Source organism: Haliotis rubra, unplaced genomic scaffold, assembly GCF_003918875.1.
Source record: "Haliotis rubra isolate DU_JTF1 unplaced genomic scaffold, ASM391887v1 Scf660, whole genome shotgun sequence".
NCBI lineage: Eukaryota > Metazoa > Mollusca > Gastropoda > Lepetellida > Haliotidae > Haliotis > Haliotis rubra.
This window is the reverse complement of record NW_025767369.1, coordinates 38797-65397: the sequence shown is the minus strand read 5'-3', so window position 1 is coordinate 65397 and position 26601 is coordinate 38797. Positions and strand designations below refer to the sequence as shown.

At 43.1% G+C, this 26601-nt stretch overlaps 1 protein-coding gene across 2 annotated transcripts in view; it reads right to left on the bottom strand.

Moving 5' to 3' along the window:
• LOC124257458 overlaps positions 1-26601 on the bottom strand; it is a 44874-nt gene that overhangs the window by 5600 nt on the left and 12673 nt on the right. For both annotated transcript variants that reach the window (XR_006893277.1, XM_046691523.1), the window contains exon 2: positions 4692-4760. Coding sequence is in view for 1 of the 2 variants with exons in the window: in XM_046691523.1 (XP_046547479.1) it covers positions 4692-4760 (69 nt within the window). In the remaining variant the exon portion in view is untranslated. The remainder of the gene's footprint in view (positions 1-4691; positions 4761-26601) is intronic.

The window sequence follows — 26601 nt, the reverse complement described above, 5'->3', positions numbered from 1 at the left end:
TATATCAACTACGACTAGTGCAGGTTTGATACATTACCCAAATACTTTCCAGCACAAGTCATGTTTACATGTATTTAAGTATACGTAGATACATAATATTGTTCACATTGTATATCAATATCAGTGTATATCAGTGCAGGTATGACTGCAGCCGTTTTACATTACCCATTATTTCCCATCAGATGTTTACATGTTCACAAGTGTGCATAGATACATAATGTTGTTTGTATTGCATATTAAATTCGGCTAATGCAGGTAACATGCAAGGCATAAGTCATTTTTACATTACCCATTATTTCCCATCAGATGTTTACATAGACATAGGGATGTTTAGGCACACAGTATTGTTCATGTTGAATATGAAAAACGTCTAGTGCAGGTTTGACTGTACTCATGACTAAAGTTGTTTGTACAGTAATCCCTCTTGATTGGTGATGATTGGTGTAGGACGTGAAATTTGCATGTGTAGTACACAAAAAAGGACTAAAAAAATATATAAACCAAAAAGACATCGGCTAGAAACAAACACTAACAACTGTGTGATGTAAGATGATTGTCAAAATTAATGATCTACAGTGATTTATCGACCTTCTTTTAAACCGTTAAATAAAGAATGACACCCATGTATGGGGCTACAACGTTGTGCACGTGCATCCCATGCGTTCTGCTTAGGGGTGGTGGTAAAGTGTAATGGTGGTGCTTTCATAAGATGTCTGTCTTTGAAAAAGTTGTTAAAGCTTATACTTTCTATCCAAGTTGAAATTTCAGATTCCCCTACATTTGTTTAAGAGTATAATGTTATTTTTTAAAATAACAACCAGTGAAGTAATGGTTCGACAACACAGCCAGCTAGATCAGGCCATACGCAGGAACTTCTTATCCATAAAGTTGTAATCTTCGTTGTCTTGTATGAAACCGCTGAATGAAATGCAGTGTCCCGTAAACTGGTCAATAATTGATATCTGCACACTATAAACTTAAAATTGTAGTGAAAAGATCCTTTCTAAAATCATAAGAAATCTCATATTAAAGGGTTTTTCAATGGGCTTTATCGTGTTTGACGATTTAGTGTATTATGAAATTAAAGGTGTACCTTTGGTGTATGAAGCATCTCCCAGCTGATTGTCAATTTGAAATACGATGCTGTAAAAGGATAATTTGGTTCATATCATGTAAAATAAAATCACCAAAACCCTCCACATAAAGTTGGCATCGCAGAGTGCACGCTACTTTTATAATCTACTAATGGAAACGAATAAGGGAACACATTAATGTATAAGTATTCCTTTATTCTTTTTCAGGTTTCTTCACAAGGTATGTATTGCACTGTGAGTGAAATTCTGGAAATGATTACATGAACACGGGTACCGTCATGTGTTCCCGTACTCGTATGCTTCTCTCGAGGGTAATACGGTCTGATGCACGCCGTACATCAGACCGTATTACCCGAGGGAGAAGCTTACAACGTATTTATCTTACCTCCATGTTAAATGTACAAAATATCATTTTATTTTATTGTGAAGATCCATAAGCTCGCTACCGACTAAATGACACGTAAACAAAATGGCGTTTGCCTCTCGACTGGATTTTAACCCCTGTGAAACATATTGTGAAAAGCTTAAAACTGCTCTGAAAATGATTATATTATGTTTAAGTTGAGCGTGCAAACGATTCAATGTATAAAATATATTGAGAGGCGTTAAAAACGCATATTGGACTTTCTACTCTAAGTCCGTTTTAGAGATGTTGCTGTTTCCAAAACTACAATTTGGTGAAAACATATGGTTAAGAAATGCACAGCTCTGATGTTTAGGTTCGAATCCCACGTTTTCAAATGACAGGGACGTGACATCCCAAACGCACCCAAGAGCATGTGCGATGACAATGCAGTTGGGTGAACAGAAAACCATGGTGCACGTGCAATGTGCACTCTCAGCTCCCATAAAAGCACAGGTTGAGAAATGGCTTTCATTCACATCCACGATGCCACGGTTGACCAACGCCCAAAGGAACCAAGCAATTGGAATGCTGCATGCTGGCCAAACACAGAGAGATGTTGCTAATCACTTCCACGTCCACCAGACAACCATTTCGAGGCTACAGCAACGTCATAGGGCAACAGGAAGTGTCCAAGACCATCCACGTCAGGGAGCTCCTCGTGTGACGTCACAAAGGCAAGATCGGTACATCGTCGTTAGTCATCTTCGGAATCTCTTCAGGTCTGCACGAGAGACTGCAAATGACACGATAGGAACGAGAGGACGTTCCATCACAGACCGGACAGTACGCCGTCGCCTTGCTGCACGTCACATCCGATGTCGTCGACCCTATCGTGGACAGATCCTCACCCATGCACATCGCCTAAATCGTCAACGTTGGGCAGCTGCTGGGGGCTATCTTGGTGCCAGACAGTGGCGAGATGTCATCTTCACAGATGAATCACGTTTCAACGTCAGTTTCCCTGATGGTCGGCTACGTGTCTTTCGTCGTAATCATGAACGTTTTGCTCAGCCTTGTGTCATTGAGCGTGATCGCTTTGGTGGTGGTGGAGTTATGGTATGGGGGCATTTAACGTCAACTTCCGCTCTGACTTGGTTGTTCTTTAAGGGAACCTCAACGCCCATTGACAACGTGTTGCAACCAGTGCTTCTGCCATTGATGGGTCGACACGGACGACATCGCCTCGTGTTCCAACACGACGATGCCAGGCCACATACGGCTAGGATAACACAGGACTTTTTGCATCAGAACAATGTGGATGTCTAGAACTGGCCCTCGCGATCACCTGATTTTAATCCGATCGAGCATTGTGGGATGAACTTGGGCGCCGTGTGAGACGTCAGTTGAATCCTCCCCAAATTGTAACTGAGTTGACACAAGCTTTGCAGTTTCACTGGAGAGCCGTTTCACAAGCTTTGATTCCAGGCTTGCATGGCTGCTTAAGGAGGACACACACGGTATTGAAATGTGTAATCTGACAGTTGTGTGTTCGCATATCACTTGTTTTGGAGATGCTCGCAAAAAACATTGTGGCATCCGTAATCCTCTGTAAACACTGCAGTATAGTTTACAAGTCATCACAATGCCTTTTTCTGTACAGCCATATGTCATTTTTGGACATATGAGAAATATATCTGACATTTCTTCCTCATATGCGTTCTTATTGCCCCTCAGTATAGTTTAAATAAAGCAGTGAAAGTCGGTAAGATAAATGTGTATATAGTGAACTCAAAACAGCTAGTCGAACGGTTTTTTGAACACCGTACTCTACATGCGTCATATTATGACGTCGTACGATAGTTAGCGATACAGTTTGGCGGTTTCCGTGGCACCCTCCGTGGAGGGGTGACATAGAAATTTGTTAAAGCGTCATTGACCAACGAAATTTAAGTATTTTACATAAAGGTAAGAAATGATAAAAGTAGTGTGCACTGTGTGATTCCGACTTTATGTGGAACATGTGAACACAGCAAAATAGTAATGATAAATGTACCCGCTTTGGGGAAAAAACCGTCACAAACATATGCAAGGAAAACCGCTTTTAGCAATATTCAAGCAATATCACGCTGAGGATCCTCGCCTATCAACGGGTATTCATGGGTATACAGAGAATTGTCAATGCTATCTCGGCGGCGGACACCAGAAATTGGCTTCATACGTTGTACCCATGTGGGGAATCCAACTCGTGTGTTTCGGCTTAATATCCAACGCTTTAAGCTCCAGGCTACCCCACCGACCCACACGGAATGAAACTTGAACATGTGGTATAACTCAAAAGGGGGAACTGCATCACACTTTCAAATTTTGAAATGTTCTGTACATGTCCTCCACAATATGTTCTGAAAACTTTACCATGTATCACTTGCTTGACAACGACATTAGAATCTATGTCGAAACGTTGCCTTTCACAGAATAAAACAAGTTGTATATCCACAAAAATTGTCATCATTCTTCATCAACTCAACTTCTAAAATGCCCATCAAAGAAATAACTAGAATAACACAGATAAAGATATAAAACTAGCATGTGACCCTCAAAATATTTGAATCTTACAGAAAATATAATACAGAAATCGGCTGCAGATTGCCATCAACTGAAAGTTGATCACCATACTTGAGAGACCATGGGGACAGTACGTCTTCTACCTGCATGGTCTCTGGATGCACAGCTTCTCAATATTGGCTGGCTACTTTCCCCGATCGTCATGACCCATACTATAGAGTGTTTGTTTCTATGTTGTTTAACGCCGCACTCAGCAATATTCCAGTTATCGAGTCTGGACCAGACAATCCAGTGATAAACATTATGACCATCGATCTACGCTATTGATATGTGTCAGCCAAGTCAGTGAATCTGACCATACAATCCCGTTAGCTGCCTCTTACGACAAACATGGGTGAAGACCAATTCTAACCCGGATCTTCACCGGTCGACAATTGTTCGACAACAGTGGTTGATACAATTCTCTTTGAATGGCATGGACTAACGGTACCCTCTCAGGAGCTGGAGGCCTGAACAGGTAGGATGATTATATTAATATGAATAAATGTGACACTTTTCTCATTCCCCGTGAAAGATGTGAATAGTCATTGGAATTGCCATTTGTATTAAATTGAGTTATAAATTAAAGTAATTTGAAATATTGGCAATATCATTGTAAATGATAGTTATTACACTTGATGGATACTTACAGAAGGCAGTGTACCCGATGAACGAGATCAGAGTTAGAAACACCGCAAGAAATGTTCGCTTGGACATCGCTGTAAAAATGTGAAAAATACACATAATAAATACTTGACATGTAGACATTATGTATCTCCAGGGCTAAGATTTCGGTTAAACCAGTGGTTGAAGCGTTCCCTCGACAGCAATAAATGTCAAGACACAATGAGTAATTCATTGAATCAAGGGTAATCATAAATATCAATGTGAGCAACTGGGATGCGGTTACAAGCATTCACCAAGCAAACCAACCAGACAACCCGATTCCGAAATTGATAAGCATAAGTTACTTCCTTCCTGTTCTAGTCCGGTTCTTCATATTGTGTGAGTGAATGCGTGAGTGCGTGAGTGAGTGCGTGAGTGCGTGAGTGAATGAGTGAAACATTAAAGTCACATCGGTAGTATTTCAGCCATATCGTGACTATGAGAGTTCCACATTAACATATACTTAGTCAATATCACCATCTGTCAATGAAGGACACTAAAATAGCTATACTGTCACAGATGAACATTTAAAACTAGCATGTAATCACAAAAATATATCACTACAGAGAACAATATAGCAATGGGCTATAGATCGCCAGTCACTGAAGTTAGTATCCCGGGCTGGTTAAAGATTTTGGGATATCTGTCTCTTCAAACACAGTAGTCCATCAGTGGATCCACAACACTTTATTCTTCTTTGGGTGGCATTTTAGAAGTTGGGAAGTACAATATCGAACAAACTTTATGGATAACAACTTCTTTTTATTCGTGAGTGCGACGTGGGTAAAGAGTAAATGTATAGCATGTTGGGGCTTAATTTGTAATGGTGCAGTTAAGCTGTACTAATTAGGAATAGGGGACCTAATAAAAAAAGAAAAACGGGTTTGTAACGGGGGTGGGGTAGGGGTGGGGGAGTGGGTTTTTGGTGTGGGCGGAGGTGACGATGAGACAAAGGCCGTGGCAGTGGTTTGAAAGGCTGTGGGTGAGCTGGCTGGGTGGGGAGGCCGTGAAATTTGTTTCCCAGGTCTAAATGAGTAGGCTTATGTTGGTGCTAAAGTAATAGTATGGATAAATGAGCCTGGTCTAAATATATAAGCTATTGAGAGGTAGCGTGGTGGGGATTGTTTGGGAGGTTCTAAATTTTATTGATTTGGTTGGAGTTTTGTAGGAAGGTGGCTATGGCGTGGAAGATAGTTGACGGGTTGAAGGGATTAAAAAGTAGATGTATATTATTGTGGTATTTAGAAGATATACTGCTGTGTAGTTGTGTGATGTTTGTTTGTTGCAGGTGGCAGTGTGTAAATATATGTTCAATTGTTTCTGGTTGTTTGCATTGTGTACATAGTCCATCTGGGTGTCTATTTTGTTTGAATAATGTGTGGTTTAAGTTTGTTATGCCTGTGATTTGTCTAGTGATGAGTGTGTCCATGTGTTTGTTGTTTGAGTAGGTGAGGTTTTGGTGATAGGTTTGGTTATGATGGCTTTAACCCAAGTGGATTTGTTTGTATTGAGGTTGTGTTGGTAGTTTTGGTTTATTATGTGAGATTTGATGAGTTGTTTGATTTCAGTTTTGGATGTGTGGAATTGTATGGCTGGAGAGTTTTGTGTAGTGGCTGGTCTGGATGCTATGTCTGCTGTATTATTTCCTTGGTTGTGAGTGTGGGCTGGTATCCACATTAATGTTATGTTTTTATTTAATTGGAGTAATGAGTGAATCTGTATTATTATGTTGTGTATTAGGTCGTTACGTGATTTTGAGTGCTTATGTTGGAGTTGTTTGACGGCGCTGAGGGAATCTGTGAGTATTAAGATGTTGGTGTGGGGCATAGTGGGGATGAGGCGTAGTGCAGTTAGGATTGCTGTTAATTCTGCTGTGTTAATGTTTGTGTGGTTTGTATAGTGGAGGTTTGTTGTTAAGGGGGGTGTTTGTTGTACATGGATGCCTATGCCTGTGCGTTTGTTTGTACCGATTGAAGCGTCTGTATATATTTGGGTGTGGCTGGGGTAGTTTAGGTTGATGTGGGTTTGGATGAGGTTTGTTTTGGTTTGAGTGTCAGTGATTTTAGGGAGATTTTGGAGTGTTTTTACTAGGGTAGTATCTGTAGAGGGTGGAGGTTTGTCATGAACGTAGCTTGTTATGGGATGTGTGTGCTGGATGGTGTTTAGGTGTTGTGAGTGTAGCAGACGGATGAGGTGAGTGAGTAGGGGGACTTTGTTTGGGTTGTTTTTAAGTTTTTTAATAGTGGAGTTTTTAGTGTTGGTGTATTTAGTTGAGATAAGTTTGTATATTGGGTTGTGTTGGGCCCCAGCCCAGTAATTGAGTGCGGTTTGGTTTATTCGTGTTTTGATTGAAGGGATGCCTGTGAGTAGAAGAGTGTTGTGGGAGGTGCCAGTCCTAGTGCCTAGGGCTTGCTTAAGGGTTTTGTACAGTATGGAATTAAGGTTTTGTAGGACCGGAGCAGCGTAGTCCAGTCTAGACTGTATAAGAGTTTTGCATATGTTGAAAAGTGTTTGTTTGTCGGCTGCCCAGTTTGTACCACTGATAGCTCGCATGAGATTTAAGTCTTTTTTGACATGAGTTGACCAGATTATTAATGTGGGGTGTCCATGTCATGTGTTGGTCAAAAGTTACACCTAGAAATTTTGCCTCTTTTTCGAACTTGATTTCCTGGTTACTAAGATGGAGTTTGGGTGTATAATTTTGCATTCTTTGCTTTTTCAATAAGATGCCCACTGTCTTTTTAACGTTAATGTAGAACCCCCTTTTATGGGCCCAGTTTTGGATGTGATTAAGCATTCTTTGAGTTTTGATTGTGGCTTGGTTTCCTGAAGTGGATGATGTCCAAAAAGAAATGTCATCAGCGAATTTTGCAGTAGAAATTTCTGGCCACTTGTCCGGGAATATGTCGTTAATCATGAAGTTGAATAGTGTTGGGGATATTATGCCCCCCTGAGGGGTTCCATTTTCTAGTGGAAAAGGATCCGAGATAGTGTTGTGAGATTTGACTATTATTTGTCTATTTTTGAGGAATGCCTGTATGAAATTTAAAATACGCCCGTGTATGGCATTTTCCTGTAGTTTTTGGATAAGGCCGTTGTGCCAGATCATGTCGAAAGCTTTGCTAAAGTCGATAAAAATGGCCAGCGTGTATTGTTTTTGTGCTTGGGCTACCTTTATATCATGCTCCAAATGTAAAATGTGATCTAAAGTTTGCCTATTTGGAGTGAAGCCACTCTGGTCCTGTTTAATTAAGTTACGGGTTTGGATTTGATGTTTTAGTCTATCATTTACTATAGACTCAAGTGTTTTACATAAATGTGAGATGAGTGATATAGGTCGAAATGAATCTGGGGAGTTGATGGGTTTCCCTGGCTTTAGGATTGGCACCACCTTAGCTGTTTTCCAAGAAGATGGAATGTTTCCTGTCGTCCAGATTTGGTTAAATAGTGTAAGTGTTAAGTTGAGCATGTTTGATGGTAATTTGTTGAGTATGGTGTATGTGATATTTTCTGGACCAGGGACTGAGGCTGTTTTTTATGTTTAATAGCTGCCTTGAGTTCGTGTATATTTATATTTTTGGAATTTCCCTGAATAGCTTTAATTTTTTTCCATATTTTCCTGGAGTTGTGTTGGTTTAGCGTCAGGGTTGAGCAAAATATTTTCCAGTGTTCTTTTTTTGCTGCCTTGATTAGTTGTTTAGTGTTGTTTCTGAGTTTTTTGGCCAAATATAATTTTGAACGTTCCCTTTTTGATTTGTTAAGGGCCTTTTTTCGTGCCTTTCTGGCATTGATAATTTCTGGGCTCCACCATGGGACTGTTTTCTGTGCTTGGGTGGTCCGAGAAGTGGGTATGCATGTATTTGTTATGACAAAAAAGGTGTTGGTGAGCTGTGTGTTAAAAGTTTCTGTATCGGTGTTAATAATGTTGGATGGGTCTACTTGTTTGCATAGTTTAATGAATTTATTCCAGTCTGCTTTGTGTAAATTGTATTTGATTTCTGTGTTGGAGGTGTGGGGTAGTATTAGGGTTTGTTTGTGCTATTGATGCAAGTAATGTAGATATGGTGATTTTGATGGGGCAGTTGTCACTGCCCCAGGCGTCTGAGTGTACCTCCCATAGGCAAGATTTTGAAAAAGTAGGAGTGGTGATAGTTAAGTCGATTGCTGTAGGTGATTGGACGTGGGGAAGAGGGTATCTGGTAGGTTGGTTATCGTTTAGTGTGATGAGGTTTTGGTCGTCTAGCCAGTTAGATAGGAGGAAGCCATTGTTGTCAGTATAGGGTTTGTGCCCCCTAATGGATGGTGAGAGTTTACGTCTCCAAGGATAAAGGTGTTGGGCGTTAAGAATTTTGCTATATTGTCTAAATCTCGGGGTATAAGTTTAATGGAGGGTCTTCTGTAGATATTTATAAATGTTAATAATTTATTATTTATTGTTGTTTTTACAGCCAGGACTTCTAGATTAGTGGTTGGAATATCAATTTCTGAATAATTTTGGTTTGTTTGATTGGCCGAGGTCTGTCTTTCCTGATATAATTGTAGCATGGGATTTGAAAGGCGAATTTTGGGGATAATTTTGTCTCTTGTAGGAAGATTATTTGGGGCGAAATTTTGTTTTGGGCGGTAAGTGCCTTAAGCTCATGTCCGTTTGCTCGAAGGCCGTTACAGTTCCATTGCATCAGGAAGAGAATTTTATAAAAAGCCATGACTGATTGAGCGGTTTAGTAATTTGGACTTGTTTAGAGAGAATTGATGAGGCTGGCTAGACTTTTGTGAAAAATGCCATGAGGCTGGGGCAGAAGGTTGATTGTGGTTGATTGAGCGTGTTTAGTTAGTGGATTTTTAGGTTTGAGGCTCTTGGTGATGCAGTGAATGAGAGAGGGGGGGTGGGGGTTTGGAGGATGTAGGAGGGAGTGGCTGGTTGGGGGTAGGGGGATGGGGGTGCAGTTTTGGGAGCTTGTTTGGGTGGATTGAGGGGTGGGGTTAGGGGCCGGAAGTAGTGGTTTTAGTGTGTTGGGAATTTGGGGGTGGGTATTAGGGATTGGACTGTGACTAGGGTTTGGATGGTTTGGTGCGGGTGGGTTAGGTGTGTTGGGGGTGGCTTTGGGCGGGGAGGAGTGGGGGAGGTGGGATGGAGGTTGGAAGATTTATGGGGTGGGGCGAGGGGGGTGGTGGAGGAGGAGGAATAGATGTTTGAGGGGGTAGAGGATGATAGCGAGAGGAGAGAGTAATTTGTTTTATGGTTGTAGGTTGCTGGTTTGAGTAGGTCAGTGTGTTTGAGGTGCTTGTTTAGTTTAAGTATTTGTGTCTGTTTTATGGGGCATGTGTTTTGGTTTGCTGAGTGTCCATGTATTTCGCAGCGTATGCAGTATGTGGCGAGTGTACATTCTGTTATGTCGTGCATGACTGACCCACACCTTGGGCATAATGAGCGATTTCTGCAGTTTTCTGTAGTGTGGTTATATTGGAAACAGTTTTTGCATTGTGTGGAGTTTTTGCGTAGTGGGTGTACTTTGTAGTTGAGTGCTCCGAATGTGATGAAGTTAGGTAATGTAGTGGATTGGAATGTGAGAAAGGTGATTTGGGTGTTTGGTTTGGTTGCGGATGGCTGCTTTGGTATTCCAGTTTTTTGGTGGGGCAAGAGCCGGGAGTGCCGGTGGCTAGGCGCCCTCCTGAGACTTTGATTTGATTGTCCTTTGCTTTATAGTATGAAAAATGGCGACGCCAGGTTCGGTTGATTGTTTTGTTCCCTCGATGCTGCGGCTTGCTTAACAGCGACAAGCTCCAAGGGAACGAGGGAACTAAACAACAAACTGACCCTGGTGTCGCCATTGTTCACATTCATAAAGCAAAGGACATTCAAATCCAAGTCTCGGCAGGGCGCCTAGCCTAGCGCCTAGCCCCACCAAAAAATTGCAAGTACTACTTGCTTTCCTGTATATATCCCCATCTTAATCAATTTAAATCCAAAACTGTAAATACCATCAATCATCATAAATTGTTTTGTAAATATTTCATGTTCATGTTCTCTGTATCCACCCCAACCACTACCCACCAAACACCTACTACTTGCCTTTGCCACAAATACCAACACACCACTCAACCAAACATACTCGACCAACAAATTTGCTCTCTGCCTCAAAAAACAAAATATCACATGCAAATACATCAACTTCTGCGGCAGAGGGTTTAAGGTCACATTCCCAGACGAACCATCACTTACAAGTACACTCAGATTGGGGCCTGGGGATATTTATTTCAAACAAACTAAACTATTCAGAAATTAATATTCCAACCACTAATCTAGAAGTCCTGGCTGTAAAAACAACAATAAATAATAAATTATTAACATTTATAAATATCTACAGAAGACCCTCCATTAAACTTATACCCCGAGATTTAGACAATATAGCAAAATTCTTAACGCCCAACACCTTTATCCTTGGAGACGTAAACTCTCACCATCCATTAGGGGGCACAAAACCCTATACTGACAACAATGGCTTCCTCCTATCTAACTGGCTAGACGACCAAAACCTCATCACACTAAACAACAACCAACCTACCAGATACCCTCTTTCCCACGTCCAATCACCTACAGCAATCGACTTAACAATCACCACCCCTACATTTTCAACATCTTGCCTATGGGAGGTACACTCAGACACCTGGGGCAGTGACCACTGCCCCATCAAAATTACCATATCTACATTACTTGCACCAGAACCACAAACAAATCCTAATACTACCCCCACCCCCAGCACAGAAATCAAATACAATGTACACAAAGCAGACTGGAATAAATTCACTAAACTATGCAAACAAGTAGACCCATCCAACATTATTAACACTGATACAGAGACCTTTAACACACAGCTTACCAACACCATCATTGATGTAACAAATACATGCATACCCACTTCTCGGCACAGAAAACAGTCCCATGGTGGAGCCCAGACATTATCAATGCCAGAAAGGCACGAAAAAAAGCCCTCAATAAATCAAAGAGGGACCGTTCGAAATTATATTTGGCCAAAAAACTCAGAAACAACACAAAACAATTAATCAAGGCAGCAAAAAAGGAACACTGGAGAAAATTTTGCTCAACCCTGAGGCTAAACCAACACAACTTCAGAAATATATGGAAAAAAATTAAAGCTTTTCAGGGAAATTCCAAGTCTATAATTCAACCAAACCTTCCGAACCTCCCCACAAATACAGAAAAAGCTAATACAGTTGCTGCCCATTTTTCGAACACTAGTAGCTCCATCAACTACACAGCAAACTTCCAAAACATCATTAAAAACCAACCACCCTACTCACCTGAACCACCCCACTCACACCTACCCATAAACAAAAATATAAATATACACGAACTCAAAGCAGCTATTAAACATAAAAAACAGCCTCAGCCCCTGGTCCATATAACATCACATACACCATACTCAACAAACTTCCACCAAACATGCTCAACTTAACACTTACACTATTTAACCAAATCTGGACCACAGGAAACATACCATCTTCTTGGAAAACAGCTAAGGTGGTGCCAATCCTAAAGCCAGGGAAACACATCAACTCCCCAGATTCATTTCGACCTATTTCACTCGCTTCACATTTATGTAAAACACTTGAGTCTATAGTAAATAATAGACTAAAACATCAAATCCAAACCCGTAACTTAATTAAACAGGACCAGAGTGGCTTCACTCCAAATAGGCAAACTCTAGATCACATTTTACATTATCCCAAGCACAAAAACAATACACGCTGGCCATTTGTATCGACTTTTGCAAAGCTTTCGACATGATCTGGCACAACGGCCTTATCCAAAAACTACAGGAAAATGCCATACACGGGCGTATTTTAAATTTCATACAGGCATTCCTCAAAAATAGACAAATAATAGTCAAATCTCACAACACTATCTCGGATCCTTTTCCACTAGAAAATGGAACCCCTCAGGGGGGGCATAATATCCCCAACACTATTCAACTTCATGATTAACGACATATTCCCGGACAAGTGGCCAGAAATTTCTACTGCAAAATTCGCTGATGACATTTCTTTTTGGACATCATCCACTTCAGGAAACCAAGCCACAATCAAAACTCAAAGAATGCTTAATCACATCCAAAACTGGACCCATCAATGGGGGTTCCACATTAACGTTAAAAAGACCGTGGGCATTTATTCAAAAAGCAAAGAATGCAAAACTATACACCTAAACTCCATCTTAATAACCAGGAAATCAAGTTCGAAAAAGAGGCAAAATTTCTAGGTGTAACTTTTGACCAACACATGACATGGACACCCCACATTAATAATCTGGTCAACTCATGTCAAAAAGACTTAAATCTCATGCGAGCTATCAGTGGTACAAACTGGGCAGCCGACAAACAAACACTTTTCAGCATATACAAAACTCTTATACAGTCTAGACTGGACTACGCTGCTCCGGTCCTCCACTCCATCTCCCCATCCAACCTACAAAAACTTAATTCCATACTGTACAAAACCCTTAAGCAAGCCCTAGGCACTAGGACTGGCACCTCCCACAACACTCTTCTCCTACTCACAGGCATCCCTTCAATCAAAACACGAATAAACCAAACCGCACTCAATTACTGGGCTGGGGCCCAACACAACCCAATATACAAACTTATCTCAACTAAATACACCAACACTAAAAAATCCACTATTAAAAATTTAAAAACAACCCAAACAAAGCCCCCTACTCACTCACCTCAACAGTCTGCTACACTCACAACACCTAAACACCATCCAGCACACACCTCCCATAACAAGTTACATTCATGACAAACCTCCACCCTCTACAGATACTACCCTAGTAGAAACACTCCAAAATCTCCCTAAAATCACTGACAATGAAACCAAAACAAACCTCATCCAAACCCACATCAACCTAAATTACCCCAGCCACACCCAAATATATACAGACGCTTCAATCGGTACAAACAAACGCACAGGCATAGGCATCCATGTACAACAAACACCCCCCTTAACAACAAACCTCCACTATACAAACCACACAAACATTAACACAGCAGAATTAACAGCAATCCTAACTGCACTACACCTCATCCCCACTATGCCCCACACCAACATCTTAATACTCACAGATTCCCTCAGCGCCGTCAAACAACTCCAACATAAGCACTCAAAATCACGTAACGACCTAATACACAACATAATTATACAGATTCACTCATTACTCCAATTAAATAAAAACATAACATTAATGTGGATACCAGCCCACACTCACAACCAAAGTAATAATACAGCAGACATAGCAGCCAAACTAGCCACTACACAAAACTCTCCAGCCATACAATTCCACACATCCAAAACTGAAATCAAACAACTCATCAAATCTCACATAATAAACCAAAACTACCAACACAACCTCAATACAAACAAATCCACCTGGGTTAAAGCCATCATAACCAAACCTATCAAAAGATAACCATTCCACGAATAGATCTAGAAAATGTTTTCTGATGTACTGGTGCATCATTGTCAGAGAGGGTCTGGATGATACGTTTTCGGGCCTTGATCGGGGTTAGCCTAATGGTGGCCATGTTTGTTTACAAACAAAGCAAACGATTGTTGTGGGTTTTTTAAGGTCATTTGCAGTTTTATTGGCAAAATAATAATGTCTAATAAAAAGAGTATTCATATTCTTTAACCTTTATGTTTTCTTTTTTTTAATCTCAGAATGTGTGACTACAGCACGTTCTTATTATCAATGAAGCGGTAAAAGTTGTCAATGAACTATGATCATGAAAAGTAGTTACGTCAACCAATCATATTTTTTCTCTGCTTAGCTGGCCAATCAACGTTGAGAATCACTGAAAAGCACATGTGCGATTATCACAAAAATAATCACCTGTGTATCCTAGCCCCTATGGGTAATAAATTTTCTTGTTACATCTATATAACCAACGTTATTCACAACTTAAGTTTCCTGGGTTTTTTTAATATGAGCGTTTCCTACTGTCTGATCCTTTCTTTTAGATGCCTGGTCTCGTAATGCCGGAGACACTTGTATCGCTGGTGTAGTATCCAGTATTGATGAGAGCAGGTTATGTTTTCGCTTCACTGCTTCTTCTCTTGTTGGATACGAGTGTAGCATACAGGGTATATCACGGTTCCACGTTCTCCAAATGGCTTGAATGTTGGACTTTACGTAGTTGGTGGCAATCTTTACATGTAAAGAAGTAACTATCACTGTAGATCACTAACGCTGTTGTGAAGTTGTCCATCGATGACTCGGTAAAACAATAGTGACGATGCAGAGATTCCAAACCTGGGCTGTCGACTGTTGGTACCAAAAAGCAGGTACAGGAGACTGTGACGACTCAGTTAATGCGACCTGCATGTGGCGGTCATCGTAGAGGTACACGTCTAGGTCCTAAATCAATACACTATAATGTGGCGGTCATCGTAGAGGTACACGTCTTGGTCCTAAATCAATACACTATAATGTGGCGGTCATCGTAGAGGTACACGTCTTGGTCCTAAATCAATACACTATAATGTGGCGGTCATCGTAGAGGTACACGTCTTGGTCCTAAATCAATACACTATAATGTGGCGGTCATCGTAGAGGTACACGTCTTGGTCCTAAATCAATACACTATAATGTGTAGCGGTCATCGTAGAGGTACGTCTTGGTCCTAAATCAATACACTATCTTGGTCCTAAATCAATCCTAAATCAATACACTATAATGTGGCGGTCATCGTAGAGGTACACGTCTTGGTCCTAAATCAATACGCTATAATGTGGCGGTCATCGTAGAGGTACACGTCTTGGTCCTAAATCAATACACTATAATGTGTACAAGAAAGTGGGGATATTAGGAATTATCAGTCTTTGTCTTCATCATCGTCTGGTCCAAATATAAGGCATGTGGTCATATCTGCTTGTACGCTGCCGATCAGATAGCAAATTCGAACTGTTTTGTTTCTTAGCATCCAACATCACTAGACCAGATGTACATTATTAGAAACAAGCCTCTCACGAGTTGGTTCTTGTTCCACGCATCAATGAGAGCAGTGCTGAGTGTTGTGCGTACGTTTGGACGTTGACGTATTCGTCATGAGTCGGCCCATGTTCTTCATCGTATCAGTGTCCGCCAGAAAAGTCCCAGATAATATCTGGAAGAAATCTGAATGAGGGAGCGTTATGGCGTGGCAGGGGTGTTTCGCTTTTGGAGGAACAAGGTCACAATCCTGACATACGAGTTTTATCGTCATGAAAGATGAAACAATGACATGAGCAACGAGCAATAACACAATAACTACTGGGGTTTCAATAATGCCTACATGGGACTATACCATGAGTAATATGGCGCGCAGTTCAGTTCATTGTGATACCAAACTACTCCCAGCACAATCATGCTGCACAACGTCAATGACAACAAAACACTCACTACAATGTCTCCAGACTCGATTCGTTTAGCCATGAATATCGAGATTGAATCCTGTCTCGCCAGAACACATGGCAAACGTTAATTATTCCAGCAGTGGCGCGCCATCATTACTGACACATTTGATTCAATAGACGTGCAGTAAGTTGAGGGATAACACGTGGACGTCGTGCACACACATGTCATATGGTGTACATGTTCATGCACCGTCTGGGCATAACCTCTGACAGCAGTTACCCATTGCAACCGGACCCTTATCTGTGTTTAGTGAATGTTGATAACCGACTTCTTTTGATGGTCGTTCTGTTAACCGGTTCTGATATATAACTTGGTGTATCTTGGTGAGTTTATATTGTAATCTGGTGTATATAATGCTACTTGAGATATCATTTCTTAAATCTGTAACTTTCAAAAAAATTCCAAAAATAATATGTAGCTGAACAAAAATCACTATATCTTTTAGTTGAAATTTTGAGGGTTGTTTTAACAAGAAACATGTTTGATTGGTTTTAAGCAGATTTATCATTGATGCCTATAACTGATTAGGACCGGTGAATGGTTTTGACTTGATTAGTTTGTTGTTTCTCGTCGACCTGAATTCTATCCCATATCCGTGCAGATCCTTCTACAACCCAGGTTTGTCGCAAGAGGCGGGTGGTCAAGCTTTCCGACGTAGTTGTCACACATCAACGTATCCCAATTGCGATGCTCATGATGTTTGTCACTGGATTGTCTGCTCCAGACTCCATTATTTACAAACCGTCGCCATACAGATGGAATTTTGCAAACAAACAACTGATAACAAATATATTATGTGGAATGAGCAGGCAGTTCACGTTCCTTCAGCAATGACACAATCGCTAACCAAAGTAACGTGGTACAGAGTTTTTAGAAGTCCCAGCATGTATGGGCTGGGCATTGGATGTTTCATGGTGACATATAGTTTCGGAAGAAACACACATTGTCCTCTTAGACTGAAAACGAATCCAGTGAGATTCAGACCTGAACCTGAGGACAATAAAGGTCTCTTTGTTACAGAAAGGTCTGAGCGTTGTATCGGGGAATGATATGGTATAGGAACTTAGAGACAGACTTTGACAAAAGAGTTCAATATTGTGTCCTGAATTCTTGTAAAAACAACTAGCCAGGATAATCTCTCCTCAAGATCAATTATGTCGACCACATCAGCAGTACCCTTGACCACCATCCATCCTCTCTGTCACATGCGATATTCGTCACTTGCCCCAGCCCTTGGAGGGAGCAAATGAAATAAGCATTTACCCCAACAGTGCACAGTGGAACCCTACCGAGCAATACTGACATGCCACAAAAAAGCAACTTTCTAGTATAAATAAAGTCCAAATATTAGTGAATGTATTAAACAAACCAAATTACATACACGTACATACATACATACATACATACATACATACATACATACATACATACATACATACATACATACATACATACATACATACATACATACATACATACATACATACATACATACATACATACATACATACATACACGCACACAAAATCACTCACTCCCCCACACTCACTTACTCACTCACTCATTCCAACAGCACACGCGTACAGCATTACAAACTATCAAAGTCCATTTAGCAAAATGAACAAAGCAATGATCATCGTCAAAGAGAATATAGGTGATGCTGTGTTTCCGTACATAGCCAGAAATACTGAATGGTGTTTCACAAACATGTTTCGGATCAAGTTATATTTGCACACTGGGCACAAGCCATGTGCTCTAACTCTCTCATGGTGGGAAGGTTGTTGTATTTCTATACATGTACAACTGTTTGTATATATGTAGAGCTGTTTGTATACATGTACAACTGTTTGTATACATGTACAGCCGTTTGTATACATGTACAACTGTTTGTATACATGTACAACTGTTTGTATACATGTACAACTGTTTGTATACATGTGCAGCTGTTTGTGTACATGTGCAGCTGTTTGTATGTGTACATGTGCAGCTGTTTGTATACATGTACAGCTGTTTGTATACATGCACAACTGTTTGGATACATGCAAAACTGTTTGTATACATGTACAGCTGTTTGTATACATGTGCAGCTGTTTGTATACATGTACAGCTGTTTGTATATATGTACAACTGTTTGTATACATGTACAGCTGTTTGTTTACATGTACAACTGTTTGCATACATGTACATCTGTTTGTATACATGTACAGCTGTTTGTATACATGTACAGTAGTAGATACAATGATAGTCCGAGATCAAGTCCAACAAAAGCGTCTGCAAAGCCTTATTTCCCAAATAAGGCTTTGGTCGGGCCCTTAGCTCTTGCTATCATTACATCTACTACTTTTGAGCCCACGTTAATTTCCCGCCCGCGAATATACCTATAAAAAGTTCAGACACTAGCGGGATACGAACCCACATGTATACCTCACGCAAACTATAAAAGGCACACCACTCAACCGACTGAGCTACCGGGGACTTAGCTGAAGTATCTCGGTTTAACGGGTCTATCCTGGGATTGCATCATCGCTACGTCTATAATAGCTCCACGTGGCGCTATGTCACGTTGACATCGATGAAACAGTTTAATGTGAATCGCCTATGATCTCTTTGGTGTTCGTAATAAAGGCTTGCCGGGCTTTTTGTATCCCCTGTTCTATGTACTTTTTTTTCTCGTCCTCGCTGATAGCAGACTTACGAGACTTGGATCGAATCTCTTGTTTCATTTTGTCATATTTTGTGAGTTCAGAGAGGATTGAACGAAACTCCTCATCTGAGATCTTACTGTCAGTGAGTGCCGTGGAAATACGCTCACTTACTGTGTTCAGCTTTGCTTCGGCCAGAACCCTGATCTCATCGTGTTTCAACACCTTACGATGCAGTCTGCGTGATGCAACTTTAAGCACCAACCCTAACACCCCTGTCACCCCAGCTGCTATTTCGAGACCTAGCACTATAGGTGCAGCCACGATGGTAGCTAACAACCCAACACCTGCCGCCCCTAGTCCCATGCTGGTTGCTATAAGGGCAGTATCAGTCCCGTCTACGGCATTGAAAGCTCTATGGTACTTCTTATATAGTGCTTTCCACGTGTCGCGGTCTTGTTCTAGTTGGTGTTTTACATCACATAACTGTCTCAAGCGGAACCCGTCTACGGTTTCCAGGGTCTTCACGACTTCCTCTACGACTGGGTACAGCCCCATCCTATAATATATATTACGAAAGATATTTTAATTGGGTTTCAGTTAACAGTCGATCAACGAACTTGAGGCTCATAAGGTGTAGATTCTTATGTAGGAAAATAGTGGAGAAGTTAATAGGTAACTCTGCATCCAAACGAACCCCCCTATAGTGGGGGCTTATTGAGGGGATTATAGAACCCGTTGAGGGGTCCGGTTGTATGATGATACAGAAACGTTGATAAACGGACTGGAGACTCCAGTGTACTGTCACCCCGGGTAAAAGTTGTTGTTCTGCAGTACCACCCCCTTGTCTTTCAAGTGCAGGATGTATAAGGTGTCTCCCTCACCAGGCTGATCGAATCCTTCCGTGTCCCCTAGGTCGTAAAGCGTAGCGTTGGGGTGAAGCCAAGACATTGCTATAATACTATTACAATATAATTTCCAACTGGTTTTCTGATAATAGTTCAGGGGTGCACTTCACCCCCATGAAGTGTATGTTGTCGGGTAGGAATATCTTGGTTAGTGATATTGTGTCTTCTACGATCACGGTGACACCCTGCAGACTGGTTTTGGAGTCGACACCCACCCGCACGTAAACGTTGCAAACATGATACTGTTGTTGTTTCCCCCCACCGCAGTTTGACCCCCTTCACGATCTCAACATCATCCTGCGATGGTTCCCCTAGGTAGACTTGGATGACCAGTGTTGAGTTCGCTGGTAGACTCTCCAGGATCTTGACCACACCTTCGAATTCAGACACCAACTGCAATACCACGTTTTGCATGCCCACTTTACTCGATAGCATGTGGGCTGCCATACTGGCGAGTGGGCTGATGACTACGCTACGTCTCTGAGTCGGGACGTAAGCCACGAGCAGGGTTCCGTTGTTCACGACTTTGTTTAGGTGGTTGTCTTTGTTATCCGTGAACACGTAGGGGGAGCCGAGCCTAATATTGAGAAACCAGTGGGCTTTATCGGGTAATAACACCCACTTGTCATCGTCAGTGAAGACGAGCGTATATGGTTTGTTTCGGGCGACGGTAGTGCTCTCAACATCGGTTAAGTCGAACAGTTTGCCCCCGAACGATGGGTATATTATCCATTTATCATCCCCGATGGTGACTAGGTTGTACTTAGTGTTGACTGCCGCTCTTGTGGTATCTACTATATCACTTAGGTTGCTAGTACCATTGGAGGGGACTTCAACGCGTTTGTAAATGCTGTTTTTCAGTTGCAAAGCATACAATTTACCATCTACTCCGGGGTCGTCGAATCCGCGTGTGTCCCCGAGGTCGGAGATCCCCACATTGATGCATTTTTTCAACTTCATTCCGGGACCTTGTGCGCTGGTCATTTTATATGCAGCGTTACGCTGAGGTATCCTATATTCACGGGATTATGATTTATATCTAACACCGATATTATCAGCTCAGGGATGTTGCCCTGAGTTAACCTCTTATACTGCCGAGGTGAAAACGACTCTGTTCTACCGTCGTTGTATTTCTCCGTTTTCACCGGTACGGCTCTCAGTATAGTGGAAGGGTGACCCCCCTTGAATGTTGTCCGTTGTGCTAACCTGGCTGAGATGAATGCACAGCTCTCGATACGGTACTAGGTCGGGTAACTTAGTGCCTGTGGTGGTAGTCGTTGGTTTTATCTCGTCAGGCTGCATACCGAGTGTCCTCGCCAATGGTCGGCCGAGCCTCAAGGAGTTTCTTCCGTTGTTGATTAACACCACTGTGCCGTTTGAGTCGTTCATCTTGAGTTCGGCTCCCAGGGGTTTGAAGACCTCGTCGCTTAGAGAACACACGCTGTAGTAGCCGTCAGTTATCTGGTTGCGAGCGCCACCTACGAACAGTTTATTGTTGCTAGCGTTGATGTTAGTCCATCGAGGTAGGTAGGTGATATCGCACAGTGCGACTTCGAGTTGACCCGACGTATTATCGATCGTGTGCGTCAACTGAACGGCCTCACCGCTCGTTATTCCTGGAAGTGTTATGTACATGTTAGAGTATATAAACTCATTATATAATAGTTTTAAAATGTACTCCCCTGGTGTGTTTTACCCTAAACTGAACGTAGATTTCCCCCACATGAAGATCGTGGTCGCTGCTGGGTTGTATTTCGACGCCCAAGTATAAGTTTTCGGTGACTAACGCTAAGGTAGTTCACGCTTGGTTCAACAAACCGATGCAGTTCTGGCAGAATCAACTCAACTTCGCCGTGTGGTGCTTACAACGGGGTGTGGTGTGACATTGACCGACACTTTCGGCGTGGACCGCTGAGTCAGTCTGTGTTCACGTTTCATGTGTACTACCAGGTCAGGCGTATCCTCAAAGAGATCAGCGCCCCTCCTACAGGAAAAAGCATGGAACCCAGTAAACAACCAGTACGATAGACGGGCCTACGAACGTATTTGCAACGAATTCGAACTAAACACGAAGACGGATTGGCGTTTGCCGGGACCGAACCACGGGTTGGGTATCCCCATCGTTCACAACATGCCCTCGTGGAAGCCAGCGAGAAGTTGAAAGAATGGGATTACAAGTCGTATCATCACCTCACAACGAACGAGTGGGATGACCGTTACATGGCATTCGACGACAGCAAGGATTACCGAGGCTGGAGGTTCGAGCAGGGGGCAGCGGATGACTGGAAAAAGTTCATGCTGGACACGTCGAGAGGGTTCACTCGTGCCGGGGTAATCAGGTTGAACGACTCGATTCGAACGTACGTGTGGGCGCTGTTGGGTGCGCAGACGCAAACGCGTTCCAATATCCTCGGTAAGGGGACTGCTTACGACGCTCAGAAACAGTTCGTTGTCAACGTTGAGGATGCTATCAATGCTCCAGTTGATCTCCCGAGTGCCATCAAACGCTACCAAGACGTGTTGGAATATGCCAGGTCGAAAACTACGTGTTCGACGTGGGGTTGTACATGGCTCCGAGTGATATACAACTGAGAGTAAAAAAAGTGGTGGGCTACAACAACGAAATAGTCATAGCCACGGGGGACCAAAAGTTGGGTGTCAACCTCGATGTCAACATACCCCACGTCCCACCACCCATGACCGGTGAAACGGGTATAGTGGCACCACCCCCGGAGCCTAGGGTGCAACCAACACCCCCTGTGGGGTCACACGTTCAGCAGCACATCGATCATAAAACAGCTATGGTGGTTGGCGGGGTAGCTTTGGGACTCATTTGGTTAAAAATTCCTTAGCCGCTACGTACACCAAACCCGCCATGGCTACGATGGCTGCCCACAGGTTTTGACTGAGCCACGTGGCAGTTTTAGCCAGAGCGCTCAGCAGCCACGAGACGATGCTACCCAGGATGCCGGGCAGGGCTTCGGCGGCCTTACCAGCCAGTTCAGCCAGGGCCTCCCCTAGTTTTTTTATCCAGTCTTTGACACCCCCACCACTTGGTGGTGTGCCGCCACTTGGGGGCGTGGGGGTACCCCAACTCAATGACACCACCAGGGTAGATATGATGAAGCCCAATGCAGTCAAAATGCTGGCGATGGTGATGCCTTGCTCCCGGAACAGGATCCGAATCCTGTCAGCTAGCGTGGTGTCTTCATTTAGGACTCGATCGATGGTTTCCCGTACGCGGCTAATTTGTGATCGGAGGGCTTCCCGGTTCGAGGAAGCGGATTCCAACCGAGTCCGTCTCTCGTCTTCCAAGTTTTTTATTCTCTCCTCGATACGACGTTTCATATCATCGTCTTCAGTTTCGGTGAGTTTTATTTTCTCGCGAGCGATGCGCTCGTCAACTTCGTTCAGTTTCCCCATGTTGTTAACGAGTTCTCCACGTACATGTTTCAAGGCTTCGTCTAGGCCTCGCAGTTCCCTCAGAGGAAATTCGAGCCCCGGCAAGGGGTTGTTATGGTACGTGGTCAATATTTTTTCGATACTGTCCGATGTTTCTTTAGCATCCCCAGTATTGGCCCTGGCTGCTTGCAGATCTTGGACGACCTTCGGGGGAAGCTTAGACCGTGCGCCACCGTAATCTATGAAGCCTAGTTCCTCACGGAGCAGTTGACTCCCACCAGGGCGACTGGTGAGTGTTGACAAAGCATATGGCTTCCCGTCTTTTTTCATGATATCGACCCCCGGGTGAGCCTTCAATCGCAGCGTGCTCTTCTTATCGACTATAAACTTGGAATAGTCCCTCCCCAACGGCTTGATGTTGTCTTTATTTTCAACTGCGTCGTAATAATCGTCGACGGCTGACTGTACAAGTTCAGTACTTAAGGGGAACGAGGTCTCCTGCTCGTCGAATGCCTGGGCACTCATATCATCCATAGGTATGTATTCAGCCATTATTTAGTATTAAAACTTATATATTTCATTTATATAACAATGTACGGTAGAAAACTAGATCCTTTGAGAAGTTCGAGAGAGCCTCTAGGCATCAAAGCCGTGCGCCAGTCGGTGACCATCACCAACAATCCCAGCAAGATAGACCAGAATCAAACGCTGCTGGTTAGATTTCCAAACCTTGGCGTGAATGACCTCATTGTACCAGGCACCGTTCGACTGGCGTTCAACCTCACGTTGACCTCCACCAACAACAAACGCGAGCTAGTGCGGAACGTAGGTCGAGCCATCATCAAGAAAACCACCATCAAGATCACCGGTAACGAGGTGCTGAGCATCGACGACAGCGACGTCTTTCACTGCTATGGGGACCTCTGGAAAAGCGAGGGAGAACGCGTCAATGATGTGTACCAGGGCATCAACAAATCGACCGGTTGCGCATTGGATACGGCTTCACACAAGACCAGTTAGACAAGATCACGGACGGCGAAAAGGCCATCGCTCAAGCGTACGGGAACTGGTTCTGCGTGCCGCTCGACTTCGAGTTGCTCACGGAACACGCGCCGTTTTACCAGGCCGTGCTGGGTGATAGGCTTGAATTCGAGCTAACGTTTAACGACTACAGCAAAGTAGTGCGTATGCCAAACGGCGATGAGGCCAGTTACACCATCGACAGCATCTCTCTGGAGTTCGACATGGTCACTAACCCGGAGCTGGCCAGGCAGGTTCGAAGCCAGTACTCGGGGAATGTGGCCATCCTGTACGATCGCATACTGAGACATAGATCTATCGTGCGGGATAAGAGCGACACTGTGTGGAATATCAACCTGAACGTGCCGGCGCGATCGATGAAAGGCATCCTGGTCATCCCCGTGGAGGATTACGAGCCGTTCCGGAGGACAGCGAAGTTTTCAACCCGAGATTGAAAAGGTGGAAGTGACCATCGAGGGCGTGCCCAACCAGCTGTTCAGTCATGGTATGAGGGCATACCAGCAGTGGGATGAGATAAAAAAGCTACCTGCCATCAAACAACACCCATACATAACCAAAGACCTGGACCTATCCTCCGTGCAAATCGGTGAATACCTGACCACCAAGTACACGCTGTGGTTGGACATGCGATCCACGGATGACGATAAACTGCACGGTAGCGGTCGCCGCATAGACAACGGTAGTGAGGGGATAACTATCCAGATTACCAAGAAGGCTCAACCCGCTGGCAAGTTGAAATTATATCTGTACGTTATTATGGACGCGCAACTTAATATAGACAATGGGAGATTCGTGCAAGCCATCTACTGATTTGCCCCGCGACCCACACTGCGCCATAGTGTGCGGGCAGACTGGCTGTGGGAAGACCGTTTTCGTGTTGGATATGTTGGAGGGGTACTACAGGGATGTGTTCGACCACATCGTTATCATGTGCCCTACTCTGAGCATGAATAAAACGTACACGGAAAGACCTTGGGTGATGACGGACCCAGACGTACACAGAGTCGATCCGGGAACACGCCTGCAGGACTGGTTGAAAGCTCTTCACGAGAAATTTAAAGGGGATTCTACACTGTTCATACTGGATGACTGCAGCGCTAATCGTGAGATAACAAAAAAGAGAGACATGCTATCGTACCTGGCCTTCTCTGGCCGACACGCAAATCACAGCGTCTGGGTGCTAACGCAGAAGTTCAACTCGGTGTTGAAAGACCTAAGGGAGCAGACGCGATGGGTGGCCTTATTTCACTGCAAGGACAGGGATTCATTCGAAGAGTGTTTGAGAGAGAAACGATGTGATGAGCAAATTAGAACGGGAACATGTGAAGAAACAGCTCGCTGAAACTAAACACGCTAAGCTCGTGCTCAAGACCGACCAACCCGTGGCCTATAGGGTGTTTTAGCTAAGCAATGCTAAGTAAAGCTAAGCAAATGCTAAGCAAATGCTAAGCAATGCTAAGTAAAACTTAGCACTTATAGCTATGGTATTTGAAGTGTTCGTCGTGTGCAACTTAACCTTCATTTCTCTCTGTTTCGCCTATATAGTATATTATATTGTTAAAACTAAAACTTACTTATCACATTATAAGATGGGGTGTGAGGAATTGCTAGAGCAAGTGTTGGTACCCCAATCACCACAGGTGGACGATGATAAGCGAGAGAAACTGGTGGCGTTGGCTGTTGGTGGCAAAGCCAAACATTACTTTGGGGAGTACACTCCAGATAAAATTCACAAAATGTCAGCCGAAGAAATCGATAAGCTGTAAGCTAGATACGAGGCTAGACTAGGTGCAGAAATGACAAAGACAATATGATTGGCTATGACCCAGATATACACTGGTATTGCGTCATACTTCCTTCCCATCCCCCCCCAGAGCGCCAACTTTACTTGTGGGAAGACCTTGAGAAAGACCCTTTTATCGAACACGCCTTGAGCTCTATTAGCTGCAAGCTGTACCACAAATACGGTATGTTGTTAGCCCCGGTGACGGCGGCGATTATCACGGCAAAGCATTGCCAATTTGAGAGGAAAAATAATAATAATAGTATAAAGGATGGATGCTGCACAGGAGACCCCACAACTGGAGACGGTGGAAACCCCCAGGGAGGAGACCCCTCCCACAGTCACCAGGCAGAAGAATCCTAAGAGAGTAGCTACCGGTAAAAAACGGTGGTGTAACCAACATAAAATTATCACGGTGACCCACCAGTCTCGACTCTTGTTGGTTGTATGCGCAACTGCTGCCGTGGCTATCTCATGGTTATATACACGACCAAGGGAGAAACCCCCGCAATTAGAGGTCAACCCACATATCTTGCAATAAAATATATATTTTTATATCATATACATAATGTCTGAGGGGAAAACGTTCGTCAACGACGCATACCACGCCACCGTGGTCGCCAGTCTAGCCGTAGGGTACACTTC